Source organism: Sapajus apella, unplaced genomic scaffold, assembly GCF_009761245.1.
Source record: "Sapajus apella isolate SASKATOON/1434 unplaced genomic scaffold, GSC_monkey_1.0 scaffold8, whole genome shotgun sequence".
NCBI classification, from domain to species: domain Eukaryota; kingdom Metazoa; phylum Chordata; class Mammalia; order Primates; family Cebidae; genus Sapajus; species Sapajus apella.
The window spans coordinates 4,197,121-4,214,496 of NW_022436948.1; the positions used below are offsets into that span (position 1 = coordinate 4,197,121).

At 53.6% G+C, this 17,376-nt stretch overlaps 1 protein-coding gene across 1 annotated transcript in view; it reads right to left on the reverse strand.

Annotated features, from left to right (window-relative positions):
• UMODL1 (uromodulin like 1) overlaps positions 1-17,376 on the reverse strand; it is a 71,790-nt gene that overhangs the window by 16,995 nt on the left and 37,419 nt on the right. The window contains exons 11-19 of the mRNA XM_032276805.1: positions 16,910-17,376; positions 13,491-13,748; positions 11,450-11,562; positions 7,379-7,592; positions 5,491-5,628; positions 4,422-4,738; positions 2,497-2,642; positions 1,752-1,988; positions 1,118-1,277 (exon numbers count right to left, since the gene is read on the reverse strand). The exon at positions 16,910-17,376 is cut by the window's right edge and continues 370 nt beyond it. Coding sequence (XP_032132696.1) covers positions 1,118-1,277; positions 1,752-1,988; positions 2,497-2,642; positions 4,422-4,738; positions 5,491-5,628; positions 7,379-7,592; positions 11,450-11,562; positions 13,491-13,748; positions 16,910-17,376 — 2,050 coding nt within the window. The remainder of the gene's footprint in view (positions 1-1,117; positions 1,278-1,751; positions 1,989-2,496; positions 2,643-4,421; positions 4,739-5,490; positions 5,629-7,378; positions 7,593-11,449; positions 11,563-13,490; positions 13,749-16,909) is intronic.

Sequence of the window (17,376 nt, forward strand, 5' to 3'; positions counted from 1 at the left end):
TGTCTCAGTGCTGATTTTTCTTTGCGGCTCCGAGCATCTGTTTCCAACAATAAATGTCCACTGCTTATGCCACTCAGTTTGTGACACATTCTTACAGCAGCCTGGAAAGCTCATACACTATCCATCCCAAAGGAGCTTGGGAGAAAACACCGTGTGCAGCACTGTTATTCTAAAGAACTTGAGAGCCAGCCACTCCCTACAAAGACAAATCCTGGCGGTGGCTGTCAGCGCTCCTGTCATCTCTGAGGCTTCGAAGGAACCAGGGGCATGCTCCTCGTGTGTGGCCTTCAGCCTGCTGCCATTAGGACCTGAGGTTCCTTCTGTCCCATTGCTCAGGAAGATCTACTGTTTGAGCAAAACGGACATGAACTGAATCAGCCTTCCTGTGTGTCTTCCCTCCCCACATCCTGCAGGCGCTCAGAGCTTGGTCACCTAGGAAAACAGCTGCGTTCTGCAACGCATGCTCAGCTGAGCACAGAAACAAGCACACCCTCCGAGGAGAGAGACTCCTTCAGTCACTGAGCAAAAGGCTCTGGAGCACTCTAAGCTGTCCTCTGCCTCAGACAACAGTGGCCAGCAGGTAGCCACCTCATGGACTTGTCTGTGGTAGAAAGAACAGCTTTCAAACCTCAGGATTACAAAGCATATTTCAAATTCAAAAGCCTAAGGACACAGGAAGGTAAAATTACCCCTGTGTGAATGTTGAACAAAGGAAAGGGAAAAAAAGCTTCATTAAATAAGAGAGTGGCTGATATTTGGTATGTTCCATCAATGTTAAAGAGACATTTTTACATGTATAATCACCTCAGAAGCACTAGGTATCATGGCAAGACAGTGCCGATGTAACAGTTGGTTGAACATGATAACCTCAAGAGGGACTTAGCCAGTCACTGAGAAATGGGAAATGCCACCAATTCACATGGGTCCTCCACCCAAGGGCTGCCTGCTGTGGACATACCATTTCAGACACGGAGTCTGCAGGACGAGCACAGCGGCTACTCCCAGACGCCAGCACCCCGGCCACTGGAGCCCCAGGCTTTTATTAACAGAGCCTTTCGTTGTAACAGTCAGGAACACGAATCCAACCAAATGTTTAGAAAATCAGAAAAACACTTACGATTTTGCAGGTGGCCCCGGGGGAGTCCACGCAGATGCGGAGTTTGCAGTGCAGGTAGACGACGGAGTTGTGGATGAAGGAGAAGATCCTCAGCTTGAACTGGGCCTTGCTGGAGTTGCCGTTCTCAATCACATGGGTGTATGTGTTGGGCACGGGGCAGCTGAGAAGACAGGAAATGAGACTGTTGTCAGCAAGCCACACTGTCCTTCTCAGATGAGCTTACTCACGACTGCATCTGAAGATGCTCACAGATCCCACAGGCTCCGGGGGAGTCGAGGACAGGCCGTCTCATTTATTCCCCAAAGCGCAGGTCCTTGACAGCACTTGCCTAGAAATCCCACAGAGCTCAGAGCCGGCCACGCAGCCAGGCCAGGCAATAGCAGTGCCCGCACGAGCCCCACCTGTTGTTAATGAAGCGTTGCTGGATGGGGGTGTCTGGACTCCGGAGCCCTACCTGTTAGTAACAAAGCCCTGGGCATTGCTGAACAAGGGCACCTGCACTCCGGAATCCTACCTGCTGGTAATGCTGGATGGGGCATTGCTGAACAAGGGCACCTGCACTCCGGAATCCTATCTGCTGGTAATGCTGGATGGGGCATTGCTGGATGGGAGTTCCTGTGCTCCTGAGCCCTACCTGTTGCTAATGAATCTGAAGGTGACCGGGTCCCGGGCGTTGCTGGACGGGGTTGCCCAGCACTCCATCAGGACCACCTTGAGGTTGCTTTTCTGCCCGTAGAGCCCCACTTCGATCTTGACGTCATCGCTGGCAGACACACTATAATTCTGAGGTATGGGAGAGTCTCCAATAAACAACTGCATTTCGGTAACAAAATTCCCAGTGCCATGGAGGTCCTCGATGACGGTGTAAACCCTGCAAGAGGGAGCAGCTTGCAGGAGGTGCGTTTCCGGAGGCGCATTGTCACGGCCCCTCTCGTTCGCACTTCTCGCCCAACGTGCAGGTCCATTCTGCGTGCGAATGAACCAGAAGACCCACCAGCCCCAAAGGAGAGCACATGGAGGCTGCTTCCTGAGGGTGGGCTGGTCCAGGGGCTGCCTCCCTCACTTCTGATGGCGGAGGTGGCAGGTGAAAAAGTGGTGCCTGATGCAGGCTGTGGGTGGGGGCCCGCCGGTGGCTCACCCTAAGTGGGGCCATCCGATGGGATTGGCCAGGGGACATACTTGGCCTTCTCCAGCTGGCCCTGAGTGGAAAGTGGGAGTGAAGGCTAGGGAGCCGGCAGCTGCCAATGCAGCCCGGCCATGACTGTTTGCATATTCCATCTCAAGGAAGGGTCCTTAAGTGGTTGAAACCTAAAGAACTCTCAAAGGGCAGGTGCTCTAGAGGCACAGGGCGTGGAGCAGCAGGGGCGCTTCTCCCTTACCCCCACTCTGGGGTGAAGCCGGAGGATATCAGCAGGTTGTTCTGAAAGGCGCAATAGATGGGGCTCAGGATCTTCAGATAGTGGATGATGCCCTCTGGGGGCAAGTCGTTCCTCAGCGTGGTCCTCACCACCGTGCTCGTCACGTTCTGATCACAAAACAGGGTGTAAGGAGGTCCCAGGCCCCAGCTGGCTCCCCATGCCCTGCTGTGGACCATGGCTCTAGGTGCTGGGGTGGACGGGGGTAGGGGTCTTTTCTAAAGCCTCTTGCCAGAAGCATCGAGACCCTGGCGATTCTCCCAACCATAAATTGCCTAAGAGAGCCAAGGGTCGAACTCTGCTGATTCCCTGTTGACCCGAGGGGGCAGAACCTGAGCCTGTGTGGATTTCGTGGCAGTTGCACAAATAAGCCTTTCTGGGAAACTTAGTTTCTGACAAGTGTCAAAAACCTCCTAGAGCTCCCGTGGATTCCAGGGCCTGGGTGACTCATCAGAGACACAGTTCCCTTTCTTTCTACGTGCCCCAAACCCTGCTGTACTTAATAATCAAGCCAGGTGTGGCTCAGAGAAACACAGAGGTAGCTGCTGGCTGCAGAGCCCCAGCCCTGGGAGGCACTGCCCCTCCACTGGAGCCGTGGGTGTACGGGGATGCTCTGAGCAACAGGCAGGCCGTCCTCTACCCTTGGCCCCTCCACCTGGCCCCACAGCCCTGCAGAAGCCCTGCGTAGGCTTGAGGATGCTGTAGCAGCCTGGGCCACATACACCTCTCACCCCAGGCCTCCAACACCACAGAAGCTGCCGAGAAGCCACAGTAGCCACGGACCACTGCCCATCCCCCCTGCAGACAGCCCTCGGGGCTGCCACTGCCTGGCCTCCTGGTGGGCATCTAAGAATCTTTAAGGGAGTAAAAACTAACCCCAGGCAGTTCTCCTTAAGTTGTACAGGCTGAGGGGCTGAGGGGGTGGGGAACGTTTTATACCTGTTGAAACGGTACAGGTCCCTCCTTCAGCCCAGGGAGGGTCCGAGGAGCCCCCGAGGGAGTGGAATGAACTCAGCAGAGTGAGCTGTGCCTCCCAGGAAGGCTCGTGTTCTGTGGCAGCCTCGGACCGTCCACCTGAGTCCCTCAGCTTCCTGGTCACCCTCAGTCCCAGCTCCAGGCTCCACGCGGGCTCCACACCGTGGAGTCACCTGACGTCCCCACCTCCCCACTTCGTCTCTCGGCCTCTGGGACTTTCTGGCCTCTGCTCCCCAGGGCTAGCCCCTTACTCAGCCCCAAGGTCCACGTCCCAGCCTCCTGCTGAGGACACCCCGACACCCCATTCCTACCTTGTCGGCTCCCAGACATTGACGCCCCATGCCCGAGGGAGCAGGCTCTGGGTTTCATCTGCCAGCTTTGCCCCGCCCAGTGCCAGAGGCCACCCTGTCCCCACTAGGGGGTGTGTCCAGAGCCCCAACCTGAAGCAGCGCCCCCCCAAGGCACCTTGAGAAGCAGAGCCACAGGGATGGGGCTGCTTCTCCCAGGTAGGGCAGCTTTGACCCTAAACTCCCATGGACCCCGCCAAGCACCCACACACTCATATCCACACACGACTGCTTGGCTTTCCTGCCTCTTCTGGTCCCCTGGCTCTCCATCCTGTCTGTGCAGGGAGGAGTTTTAAGCCCTGATTCTGAAGCCTGCCCCAGGCACTTTGCACCAGAGTCCCTGCTGGGTGGACTCACATCTCCCTTCTGCTTCTGGGGTGCAGCCTGGTCTCTGGTTGAGAACTCAGCCCTGTCCTGACCCCCCTCGCTGGGTTCCTCTCAGAGTGCAGAGTCTTGTCTGGCCCCCCCATATCAAGGCCCATACGACCTAGGGCCCTTTGTGCCCTGGCGTGCATCCTGAGCCCTGCGCCCGAGCGTGTATCCTGAGCCTGGCTCTGCTGGCCTTACACTCTGCATGACGGTCCCACACTCGCTCCAGCCGGCCTCCAGGAGCACATGTGTGCTATTGCTGTGGCTCACATTGCAGGAGGGGTGGCTCAGATACAGCGAGGACTCAGGGATGGATTCCTGCTGCAGGAAGCGCTTCTGGATGGCGACAACCACCTTTTCGATCTCACAGAGCACCCTGACTGCTGCGGTCAGGTTCAGCTGTTGGGGCAGGCCCTGGGGGGTGGGGCTGGTGCCTTGCACAAAGGCAGCCTTGGTCCCTGCTGCGGTAAGGGGCCTCTCCGGGCTGGTGGCGCTCTCGTTGCCAGCAGAGTCACCTGCAAGGCACAAAGAGGAACACGCAAAGAGTGGCTCTGTGTTTGGGGTTGGCATGGAGGGGAGGGAGTAAGGAGCAGAGTGGAGCTGCCCTGCACTCTGCAGCAGCCACACATGGGAACTGCATGTTCCAGCCACAACCACACACACACGTGCACACACACCACGTACACATGCACACACATGCACACACACACATGCACACACATATGCACATACACACATGCACACCCACAGTGCATACACACACACATGCACACACACAGTGCATGCACACACACATGCACACACTCACACACACGTACACACACACAGCGCATACACACACTAAATCCACTAAGGCCCCTCTTAACAGGAAAAGTGCTGGCTGGAAAGAGTGGCAGAGAGGAAACATTCCCCTTGTCGCTTGTCCACGGCTGCGTGTTTCACAAGTCAGTCGTTCAGCATCTGTACATTCACACCTCATGTATGTATGCACTTTCTCTTCATGGATATCAGAGCTAGCACTTGGAGAGATAAGGCACCGCCCAAAAGCCTGGACACGTATGAAAGAATGGGAAAGAACATGCACACACGTGCACACACGCATATACACATCCGTCACACGCACACGTGTGCCAACATCTCACACACACAGCAAACTTGCCCAGGACATAAAAATACGACCTCATAGGGACAAGAAGCCCTTTGCACGTGAATGTCCTTAAAAAACCCAATGATGAGACAGTGTTCCAGAAAAAAATGATGACCTTACCTTCACAGGGTCTCTCCAGATATTGTACAGAGAAGTCGGGGGCTCCTCCCTCGCAGCTACACGTGAAAGACCCGAGGGTGTTCCGGCAGGCGGTCCCCGGCAAACAGTCATCCTCCTCCCTTTCACACTCATCGTAATCTGCACAACATTTAGAACACAAAACTCAAGAACACCCCTGGGGGCTTGCAGGCTCCCAGCTGCCTCTTGGGGGCAACGGCGGGGGGTGGGGGGTGTTGTGCATTTCACAGACAAAGCTGGAAACTCCAGCCCGAGCAGTCCACAGTGAAGCTTGCCAATTCTGGAAGAGTACAGGAGGCTTCCTGCTGCTGGGGCTGGGAGGGGGCTAGGGATGTCTGCAGGGCTGTTCTGGAAGGAGGAGTCTGGCCCAAGGCTGGGGTGGGAGGTGGGCATCTGGGCAGAGCAGAGCCATCCCTTCAGTTCCAGGGAGTGACCAGGAGATACCCAGGCCCCGAGACCCACCTTGGTGGAGCCCAAGGCACCCAGGCTGTAAGCCCAACCCTGGGCAAAAGGCCCTCAGGCTGGCTGTCCTTCACCGTAAGGCTCAGTTGCTGACAGCAAAACAGGTTTACTGCAGAACATGGATAAGAACCAGAAAAGCATGGCCAGGGGCGTGTTGGCATGTGGGCCGCTTCCTTCTGGCCCTTTAAAATGCAGACACGCCCTGAAAGCACAGCTTGCCTCTGCCACCAACTAGCAGCATGCGAATCCACAAGCCTTGATTCCCGTGTCTGCACAACAACCTGGGGCAGGGACATGCGGTAACCCAGCACCTTCTCTGTTACTAGACCAGCTGGTGATTTCCAACTCTTTGGCTTTTAAAGTAACGCTGAAGACGAACATCTTTGTATTTAAATTACAGTCCAAACTGAGACTAAATTCATTAGGACAGAGTCATTAGAGGTGATGTTTCAGAATCAAAGTGGATGGCCACTTTGAAAGCACTTGGCTTATATCACCAAATTCGTTCCCAGGAAGCGTGAGCACATCCTCCTCCCCCGTCATCTGTGTAAACACCTGCCTCACTACACTTTCACCAGGGGAAAAAAAGACCTTTTTTGCAGTTTAATGGGCAAAAAGTGCAATGCGTTTTAATGGGGAAGCCTTTGGTCACCACGTCCGTGTTAGCCGTTGGTGTTTCTTCTTTTACGCTTCACCTGTGAAGCTCTTTCGTGCATTTATCCATCAGGATCTTAGCATTTATCATCTATTTGTATGATCTCTCTATATATTTGGGATACCCATACGTCATCAAATGATTGAAAGTTTTTTTGTTTACTTTGCTTTAAAATTGTGCCTTTATTTTGATTTATCCCTGCATGTAGTCAGTATCTCATCCTTTTCCTCGAAAATCATATTTTCTTTAGGAAGTCCTTCTTATTCTAAACATCAAAAAGATATTCATCTTCAATTTTTAAAAGGCCTTTGGTTTCTGATACATGTATCTATAAGCCACTCATCATTTATGTTCAAGTATGATCAGAAAAAAGAATCTACATTGTCTTTTTCTCCCTGCTTTTCTTGTTAATTATTTTTACTGGGATCTCCCTGGGAACCATGCTTGGGAAAAAGTCTGGCTGCAGAGAGGGACACGTCTGCCTTCTGCCCATGGAAACGGGCGGCCGAGGAGCGGCAGAAAGAAGACAGCATCCCCAGGAATCTGCAGATTCACCTGAAGATGTTTTCAACACTTCAACCTTCAAAACATTATCATTACAATAAGAGGGAGGGACAGAGAGGTCCCTCTATTTCACATGTTGATCTAATTCCGGGGGAGGAAGGGCCACCACACAGCATCTTTCAGAAGTGCAGAGTAGTGGCTACCGCTGGTTCAGGAACATGGGAGAGGCGCCATCCCAGCCTCCTGTACCCTGTATGAAGGTGTCTCCTCTGATCACCTCCAGCAGAGGCGCGGTCTGGAAGGCGCTGAGGAATGCAGAGGACACCTCCCAGACATCCAGGTCTGCGATGATCAGCAAGTGAAACTCCACCACGACACTGCCATTTGTGACACCAATGACTTCCATCCTGACCCTGCCAGTCTCCACGTGCTGACGCAGGGCAGCTGGCAGGGAGTCCCACACCTGTGGGGGAAGAGGCCATGTGAGGGGATCTCCACACGGAGAGGAAACAGGTGCCTGTCTCAAGGCGGCTTCTCCTGGGAGTCTGTCCAGCAGCTGGGCTGTCCCGTGGCACAAAGGACAAAGCCACAGGTTGGTTCTGGGCCCTTTCCCGTCTGCCATGTTTTCAAGCTCAGCACAAATGCCTGGGAATGTCTGTAACATGAGAAGAGCTTCCCCCTAAATCAGCAAACGGCTTCAGAAAGACACCTGTGAGTAGAGGATGGGACTTGGGGCACAGGCAGAGACCCTTCCTCATGGGGTTAAATTTGCTGGGGGCTCACAAGGGGTTTTAGAACCTCATACTCCTGGTTTGCAGCCACAGGGGGCAGAGGGCTGAGTGTGGGGTTCTGGGGAGGGAGGCCACCTCCGCTGCTTTCTCTGGAACAGCCCCTTTGCTCCTGGCACTGCAGAACACGCCCCCTTTCATCCTCCCTCTCTGCCTGTCCCCAGACTGCTTCCCATGAGCATTTCCACCATCCCTATTAGGACAGTGGGTTCCTGCCCCTGAACGGCCTGCTTTCTACTCTGTCTCTTCCCACAGAGTCACACACCAGACACTATGATTCCGTGCTGACCCATCATGGTCAAAGCACCCAGAAAGGCAAACAGTCTTGTAATGAGCATCAATCATCCACAGTGCAAATCTCCCATGGAAAGTGCTCCTCCAGGGGTTGTCCTCACATGTGCGGTGGCCCAAGGCCCGGGTCATGGACTCACCTCCCGGCCTCTGAGTCATCAAGGGGAACAGATCCATCATCCCTCTCAGAGACTTTGGACCCCAGGGAGACCCCAGCTGCCCTTGGTTGGCACAGGCAGATGACTGTTTGCATGACCATCTTCACAATCAGTTCTTCCCTCTCTTTTTCTCTCAGGGGAGTCTGTCATAGTCTTGGACTAATGTCACTTTCAGCTGCATTTCAAGCCAACCTCTAAGCAAAGTTCAGGACCCTTGCTAGGAAGTGGTGCAGAACCAGGGGCTGAGGCACGCAGACAGCACCTCCTGGACATCCACGTCTGCGGTTACCAGCAAGTGAAACCCTGAAATGTCTCTTAACATCCTACTTCTGTGACTAAGTTGTATAATTATTTGCTGTCCTGAAATTCTAGGCGAACAGAAAAACAGCATCCCCAAAAAATGGGCAAAGGGGGAAATGGCTCAAAGAGGAAACATTAATCAAGAAACTCGGGAAGGAAATGCAGCCACCTCATTTGACCACTAGAGCCAGGTGGAAGGATTCAGCGTTTGTTGTTTAATATTGTAATTACTATTCAACCTTATCAATCAAACCACATTATTAATCAAACCATATTATTAGTCAAACTGTCAACTCTTTTTTTTTCCCCCATTTATTTTATTGCATTTTAGGTTTTGGGGTACATGTGAAGAACATGCAAAATTGTTGCATAGGAACACCCGTGGCAGTGTGATTTGCTGCCTTCCTCCCCATCACCTACATCTGGCATTTCTCCCCCTGCTATCCCTCCCCAGCTCCCCACCCCCCACCGTCCCTCCCCTATTTCCCCCCAACTGACCCCAGTGTGTAGTGCTCCCCTCCCTGTGTCCATGTGCTCCCATCGTTCAACACCCGCCTATGAGTGAGAACATGCGGTGTTTGATCTTTCTTGAATGCACGCACCGGGAGCTGGGAATGAGCTAACCCACCGGGACTGTTCCGGAAGGCGGCGGGATCTTTTCATCCATGGGTGAAGCGCTGGGGGTTCCAGCCCTGCTATGATGTTACCACAGCAGGCCACTAGGTGGCAGTGTCAAACCCTCTCTATGCTGAGTCTTAAACTCCCAGACTCGGGGAAAGCTACAATGTGAGATTTCAGGCAAATGAAATCACTAGATTATGACAAGGGCACTCCCTATACCTCAAAAAGTCCATAAGAATGCATGTCACTAAATGGTAACAGATAGACTACCAGAGAATGCTGAGGGGATGGCAGGGAAGGATGCAGGAAAGAGCAGGAAAAGAACTTTTGTTGAGGAAGGACATTGCGGCAATAGTTATTTATTTATTTAATTTAAACAGCATTTCGCTCTTGTTGCCCAGGCTGGAGTGCAATGGCACGATCTCAGCTCACCGCAACCTCCGCCTCTGGGGTTCAACTGATTCTCCTGCCTCAGCCTCCCAAGTAGCTGGGATTACAGGCATGTACCACCACGCCCGGCTAATTTTGTATTTTTGGTAGAGATGGGGTTTCTCCATGTTGGTCAGGCTGGTCTTGAACTCCTGACCTCAGGTGATCCGCCCACCTTGGCCTCCCAAAGTGCTGAGATTACAGGTGTGAGCCACCGCGCCAGGCCCCGCAGTACTATTTATAACAGAATGGGGGAGCCACCCAGTGCCTGTCAGTGAATCAATGGATGAGTCTGCACGACAAAGTTGAGCCCTAGCCATAAGAAGGAATGCAGGAGAATCGCTTGAACCCGGGAGGTAGAGGTTGTGGTAAGCCGAGATCACACCATTGCACTCCAGCCTAGGCAACTACATCAAAACTCCATCTCAAAAAAATAAATACATAAATAGTGCTGACACATGCTGCCACGTGGATGACACCCGAAAACCTCATTGTAACTGAAAGAAGCCAGACACAAAAGTCACATATTGCACAGTTCTATTTCTTTGAAATGTTCACAGCGGGCATATCCATAGAGGTAGAAAGCAGATTCGTGGTTACCAGGGGCTAGAGGAAGTAGCGAGAGGGAGTGACTTCCTTTTTTTTTCTTTCTTTTTTTTTTTGAGATGGGGTCTTGCTCTGTTGCCCAGGCTGGAGTGCAATGGTGAGATCTCAGCTCACTACAACCTCTGCCTCCTGAGTTCAAGCAATTCTTCTGCCTCAGCCTCCTGAGTAGCTGGGATTAAAGGCGTGTGCCACCGTGCCCGGCTAATTTTTGTATTTTTAGTAGAGATGGGGTTTCGTCATGTTGGTCAGGCTGATCTCGAATGCCTGACCTCAGGTGATCCACCTGCCTTAGCCTTCCAAATTGCTTGGATTACAGGTGTGAGCCACGTGCCCAGCTGGGAGTAACTTCTAATGGGTGTGAGGTTTCTTTCTGGGTGACAAAAATGTTCTGGAATTAGATAGTGGTGATAGTTGCACAATTTTGCAAAACAGTCTAAACTCCTGAACTCTACAGTTTAAAAGTGAAGATTTTATGGCCTATGAAATGGACCTCATTTTTTAAAGGCTTTAAAGAAAAAAACAAACAAGGATGGAATTTCTGCTTCATAAGTTCTACAACTGACAAACAGGTTTCACTGGACAGAAAACCATGTGAAGCAAGGATGTGGCAGAGGAAGGGTCGTGTCTGCTGACTGTGTCTTTGCCAGGGAGGGTCCAGGAACACTCAGAGAGCCAGGCCAGAGTTTAAAGTCCTGGCTTCCTTCAGAAATGAGGAGTTCATAGGACCTACAAGTCAAAGTCCTAGTTGGATGAAACTAGAATTCTATTTTTTTTTTTCAGACAGGGTCTCGCTCTGTTGTACAGGCTGGAGTGCGGTGGCACGATCTCAGCTTACTACAACCTCTTCCTCCCAGGTTCAAGAGATTCTCCTGTCTTAGCCTCCTGAGTAGCTGGAATCATAGGCATGCGCCACCAGGACTGGCTAATTTTTGTATTTTTTTGGTGGAGATGGGGTTTTGCCATGTTGTCCAGGCTTGTCTCGAGCCCCTGAGCTCAGGCAATACGCCGCCTCTGCCTCCCAAAGTGCTAGGATTACAGACATGAGCCACGGCACCTGGCCTAGAATTCAATCAGCCTTCCACCCCTTCCCTCCTGAAAGGAATTAAGGGCTGATATCGCCAACTCACCGTCGCGAAGAACAGTTCTAGGAAATGTCGATACTCCTGGCTGCTTGCGTTACCAAAGGATTCTGAGTACTCGACATTTGCGATTCTGACCTTTCCAGTGAGCTTCCGGGCCGCTGCAGGATGGAGGGTAAGCACATTTGGAATTGGCGATGTATTCGATAACAGACTGTCATTTCAGTCTTAAAAAGCGTATTCTCATGTCCGGGAAGAGCATCACACCAAGGCTGGCTGTGCTCTAGAAGGAGGGAATAGTGCCAGGGGCCCGGGGAGACAGCCCATCAGATTCAGGAGGACACAGGACAAAGCCTGAGCCCAGTGGAAGAACCTTCCAGAGCCAGCTCGGCATCTGCAACTCTCCCCACAACACACACTCAGCCTTCCTTCCTTGCTGCCGTTACCCATGCCAAGGTGTTCAAACAATTTACCAGCAAGCTGGTGTGACTTAGAGCACGTGGAGGCACCATTAAATAACTTTGCCAGGGCCACAGGTGCAAACTGGGCTGTCCCGGATACACCAGGACTCAGAACCCTGGCCAGGTCTCTGCTCAGAGCTCATATGGCCACAGGGTGCCCAGGGGCCTTGTTTAGAGCCAGCCCTTTTTCCTCCCCCAGCAGCCCCACCTCCCCTGGTCTATGGGCAATCCCTGTTTTGGTATCACCTGTTCCATTTGAATCTTTTCCCTCCATGGAGGGTTTCTAGGAGTATGTGGCACATAACATCGCCACCCCATCCTGGCCTTGGCATGACAGCCACGCCAGTGTTCAGTCAGTCCCTCTAGATATTTGCAAAGCACCTGCCGTGTGCCAGAGGCATTCTAGACAGTGAAGGAGAAAGACACAGCTCTCCTCTCAGGGACTTAGAGTGTATCTCCCCAGAGTTTCTCACTCAGGCTCAAGACAAACCACAGAGCCATTCTGCTATGCATTCCTGGGCCAACCCCGAACTCTATGTCCTTGACATCATTGCTGTTGCTGCCCCTGAGGGCCTCTGCTTCAGTCTCCACAGCTGGCATGGGCAGCCCAGTCTGAAAGCCATCAGCAGCAGGGCAGGTGCACAGGTGAGAGCAGGTGTAGACGTGTCTGCAGGCTCGGGGTCCCACGTGCAGCCTGTCCCTTCCAGAGCAGCTGAGACCTTCGGAGGCCCAGCTCCGGCTCTCAGACGCCAGGGCCACGGTGCCTGACCACCCAGCCAGCACTGATCTCCCTCCTCTCTGGCTGGCCATGAACTTGCATGATGAACGCCATGCACTCCATCTGTTGTATAACTTCCCAGGCCAGGGCTTACCGGTGCTTTAAAGCACATACATAGACGTTCTAAACTCTTATTACTGCATCCCAATGGGCCATCTTATACCTCCCTCAGGAGTGTGCACCCCACTGCACAGATCACTGCTGCCAAGCTTGGGAAGCTGCCGATGGTGTGAGAACCAACCTGCAACCTCAGGCACAGCCTTGACTATTCAGGAAAGGTACACAGGAGAAAATACCCACGTGGCAATGCTAATGGAAAAAATAGGAATTTCATCCAAATACATGTAACATTGTCACTGCTCAGCTCCAACGCAGCAGTCTCTGTTGGATTCATTATTGCTCAGTTCTTTATTTTGTGGCCCTGGGCTCCGGCTCCAGCAGGCTGCTCACAGATCATCTCTGTGCCTGTTGATTATCTGTTGATGTCTTCCCTGAAAGCCAAGTCCTGTGAGACTGTTGAGATCAGAGGGAATGGGTGCAGCTCAACAGACGGGCACCGCACGTGTCTTCTGTGCTGCATCCCCACGAGGACACGGGTGAGCCTGCAGCCCTCTGCCTGTTCCTGAAGGCTGCCTAATGCCTTTTCCTGAATAAGCTGCCTCCTACCTGGATGTTGCTGCATGCCTGCTGAGGATGAAGCTGGCCGGATATCCCTAAGCTGAGAGGAACAATGACAGCTAGCAGCCCATGAACAGATCTTAAGAAATCCAGATCTCTTAAGCCTTAACCCACTGAAAGTCTTTTTCAGACCTTTTATTCCTCTCTTTAAAAACAAATGGAAGCTCATTACCTGTCCTCACTTTCAGACGAGCTCTGGCTCCTTCTTTCCCGCATGCTTTGGCCACGATCTCCACCAGGTGCAAGACCCCAGGCTCCAGCCCCGACAGGGTCACACTCGTGTTCCAGGTCTCTAGGACCACAGTGGGGCTCCATGCAGAAGTCAGAGTGAGCTGGAAGGCAGAGCCCAGAGCGAGACCCACCTCCCATGCCAGGTGGAAACCTGTGCTGGTCACATTGGAGACCACGATCCTCCCAATGGAGACGGGAACTGGGAAGTGCAATGTAAACACCAAAATTAAAACCAAGCCATTCCGAGGAGAAAGGAGAAAAGAAGCCTCCCCCAGTACCAAAAAAATCCAATTCATCACCATGGGGACATGGGTGATTTGCAGGTGATGACCGCCAAGGCAAGTCCTGTGGTGGGTGAGTAGGATCCTGTACAAAGCCCCTGAGCCTGGGCTTCCTGGGACTGCACCCCTGCCCCTCGTCAGGATGATAGCACATGGCTTCTGGTTTTGTTTTCTTTCAGCTGATGGTTCATATACATCCCTGAGGCCCCTGGATTCCCCAAAATGAAGTCCTCTTGAGAAGGTTCTTGGTGGCTTCTCCGATGGACTGTCCATTCTTGACCCTTGGGTGGATTTACCCAGGGTCCACCTAAGGGTCAGGATTGGTGACAATGCTGGCTAGAGAGCCATTCTTACAGGAAGACCCCAGGTCCCTTGATGATATTGACTTACATGGGCTTAAGAATTTAGTCTTGGAGCCTATACTGCTTAGCAGAGGAAATGCCCTGATGAAGATCACTTTTAACAGTTCATTTGGGTGAAATCTAGAAGCAGGCTGTCTCTGCAAGCTCACAGGACTGTCATGGCCAAGACCCAGTTCCTGCACTCATCTGCTGTGAATCTCCCGAGATGTCACCTGGGGGCTTGGTGATGGCTAAATATTCTACAGGTAACATGGAACTGCTGGGGGTTACAGTCGGACAAGGGGTGCAAAACAGCTAAGGGGGTGCAGGAACCCTGGATGTGTAGAGCAGAGTGGGTACGAAACACTTAGGAGGTAAAAAAAAAGCAACTGGGTGTGCAGAAAAGCTGACAAGGCAGAGCACCTGTGAGGGTGTAAAACATCTGGGGTGAAGAACAGCTAGGGAAGTACAGAACAGCTGTGGGGGCAGAACAGCTGAGGGTGCATGAAGGAGCTGGGGAGGTGCAGAACACCTACGGAGGTGCAGAACAGGTGGGGAGTCACAGAGCAGCTGGGAAGATACAGAGCAACTGGGGAGATACAGAACAGCTGTGGAGGTGCAGATCAGCTGGGGAGGTGCAGAACAGCTGGGGAGATGCAGAACAGCTGTGGAGGTGCAGAACAGCTGTGGAGGTGCAGAACAGCTGTGGAGGTGCAGAACAGCTGTGGAGGTGCAGAACAGCAGGGGAGATATAGAACAGCTGTGGAGGTGCAGGACAGCTGGGGAGATATAGAACAGCTGTGGAGGTGCAGGACTGCTGGGGAGATGCAGAACAGCTGGGGAAGTGCAGAACAGCTGTGGAGGTGCAGAACAGCTGTGGAGGTGCAGAACAGCTGGGGAGATATAGAATAGCTGTGGAGGTGCAGGACAGCTGGGGAGATATAGAACAGCTGGGGAGGTGCAGAACAGCTGTGGAGGTGCAGGACAGCTGGGGAGGTGCAGAACAGCTGGGGAGGTGCAGGACAGCTGTGGAGGTGCAGAACAGCTGTGGAGGTGCAGAACAGCTGGGGAGATATAGAACGGCTGTGGAGGTGCAGGACAGCTGGGGAGATGCAGAACAGCTGGGGAAGTGCAGAACAGCTGTGGAGGTGCAGAACAGCTGTAGAGGTGCAGAACAGCTGGGGAGATATAGAATAGCTGTGGAGGTGCAGGACAGCTGTGGAGGTGCAGAACAGCTGTGGAGGTGCAGAACAGCTGTGGAGGTGCAGAACAGCTGGGGAGATATAGAACAGCTGTGGAGGTGCAGGACAGCTGTGGAGGTGCAGAACAGCTGGGGAGATATAGAACAGCTGTGGAGGTGCAGGACAGCCGGGGAGATATAGAACAGCTGTGGAGGTGCAGGACAGCTGGGGAGATGCAGAACAGCTGTGGAGGTGCAGAACAGCTGTGGAGGTGCAGAACAGCTGGGGAGATATAGAACAGCTGTGGAGGTGCAGGACAGCTGGGGAGATGCAGAACAGCTGGGGAGGTGCAGAACAGCTGTGGAGGTGCAGAACAGCTGGGGAGATGCAGAACAGCTGTGGAGGTGCAGGACAGCTGGGGAGATGCAGAACAGCTGTGGAGGTGCAGATCAGCTGTGGAGGTGCAGAACAGCTGGGGAGATATAGAACAGCTGTGGAGGTGCAGGACAGCTGGGGAGATATAGAACAGCTGTGGAGGTGCAGGACAGCTGGGGAGGTGCAGAACAGCTGGGGAGGTGCAGAACAGCTGTGGAGGTGCAGGACAGCTGGGGAGATATAGAACAGCTGTGGAGGTGCAGGACAGCTGGGGAGATGCAGAACAGTTGTGGAGGTGCAGAACAGCTGTGGAGGTGCAGAACAGCTGGGGAGATATAGAACAGCTGTGGAGGTGCAGGACAGCTGGGGAGATGCAGAACAGCTGTGGAGGTGCAGAACCGCTGGGGAGATATAGAACAGCTGTGGAGGTGCAGAACAGCTGGGGAGACGCAGAAGGGCTGGGAAATATAGAACTGCTGGGGAGGTGCAGAAGAGCTGGGGAGACTCAGAACAGGTGGGGAGGTGCAGAATAGCTGGACAGAGACAGAACAGCTGGGCAGGTACAAAGCAGCTGGGCAGATACAGAGCAGCTGGGGAGGTTCAGAGCAGCTAGAGTACAGAAAAGCCAGGGTTGCAGAAAGGTTGGGGTGCAGCACACGTTGGTGCGCAGGGCAGCTGCCGGGCTGCAGAACACTTGGGAGGGTGACGGAACAGCCGAGGGGGTCGAACAATGCAGACGCAGCACAGCTGTGGGTGCGCAGCATTCCTGGGGGTGCAGAGTCGTTGTGGGGTGTCATCACATGGATCAGGGCTGGGGAGGCTGGGGCACAGCCCTGTTAGGAGGCAGGATAACTGGGGTGGCCAGCACCTCAGGGAATGGCTCCAGTACCTAATGTGACAAGTAAGCCCAAAGACTGCTCCTGAGGCAGACGTCTGCCCCAGCTGCTGCAAACAGGGAGCCCTATGAGGTGGAGAGGGCTGGGACCAAGCTGCCTTCCTAATTCAACCAGAAACCGTCTGCTGGACACCCCTGTTTCCTCATGCACAAGATGAGGATGCCGCCTGAGCCATGCTAGCAGCCTGCGTCTCCATGGCTGCAGGAGCTTTGCCACCCGACACTCACACAGGCTGCATGGCCCCTCTTGGTCCTAGGCCCCAGCATGCACCATTGGAGGAACTCACCACAGGCAGGGCTCTTCAGAGGTGTAAGGGTGGGGGTCGATGGCAGGTCTGCAGAGCCGGAGGGTCCACTGTCCTCATTTTGCAGCCACGTAGGATTCAGAAGTGTTTCCCAGGTGGGATGGGTGGCATGCCACATGACGTGGCCAGTGGGGTCCTTGGTAGGGGAAGGCCAGGAGGATGGCTCCATGGTGGAGTTTCTCAACAACTGTTCAGGGAGGGCCAGTGGGCCATCTGTGGCCCCAGGAGGGAAGCTGTGGGTTGACCCAGGAGCCTTGGGGGAGGAGGTGGTGCCTATCACCCTGACAGTGTTCCTGTGGCCGGGGCTCCCCTGGCTGGTGCTCCCCTGGCTGGGGCTCCCCTGGCTGGTGCTCGCCTGGCTGGTGCTCACTTGGCTGGTGCTCGCCCGGCTGGTGCTCCCCCGGCTGGTGCTACCCTGGCTGGTGCTATCCTGGCTAGGGTTTGCCTGG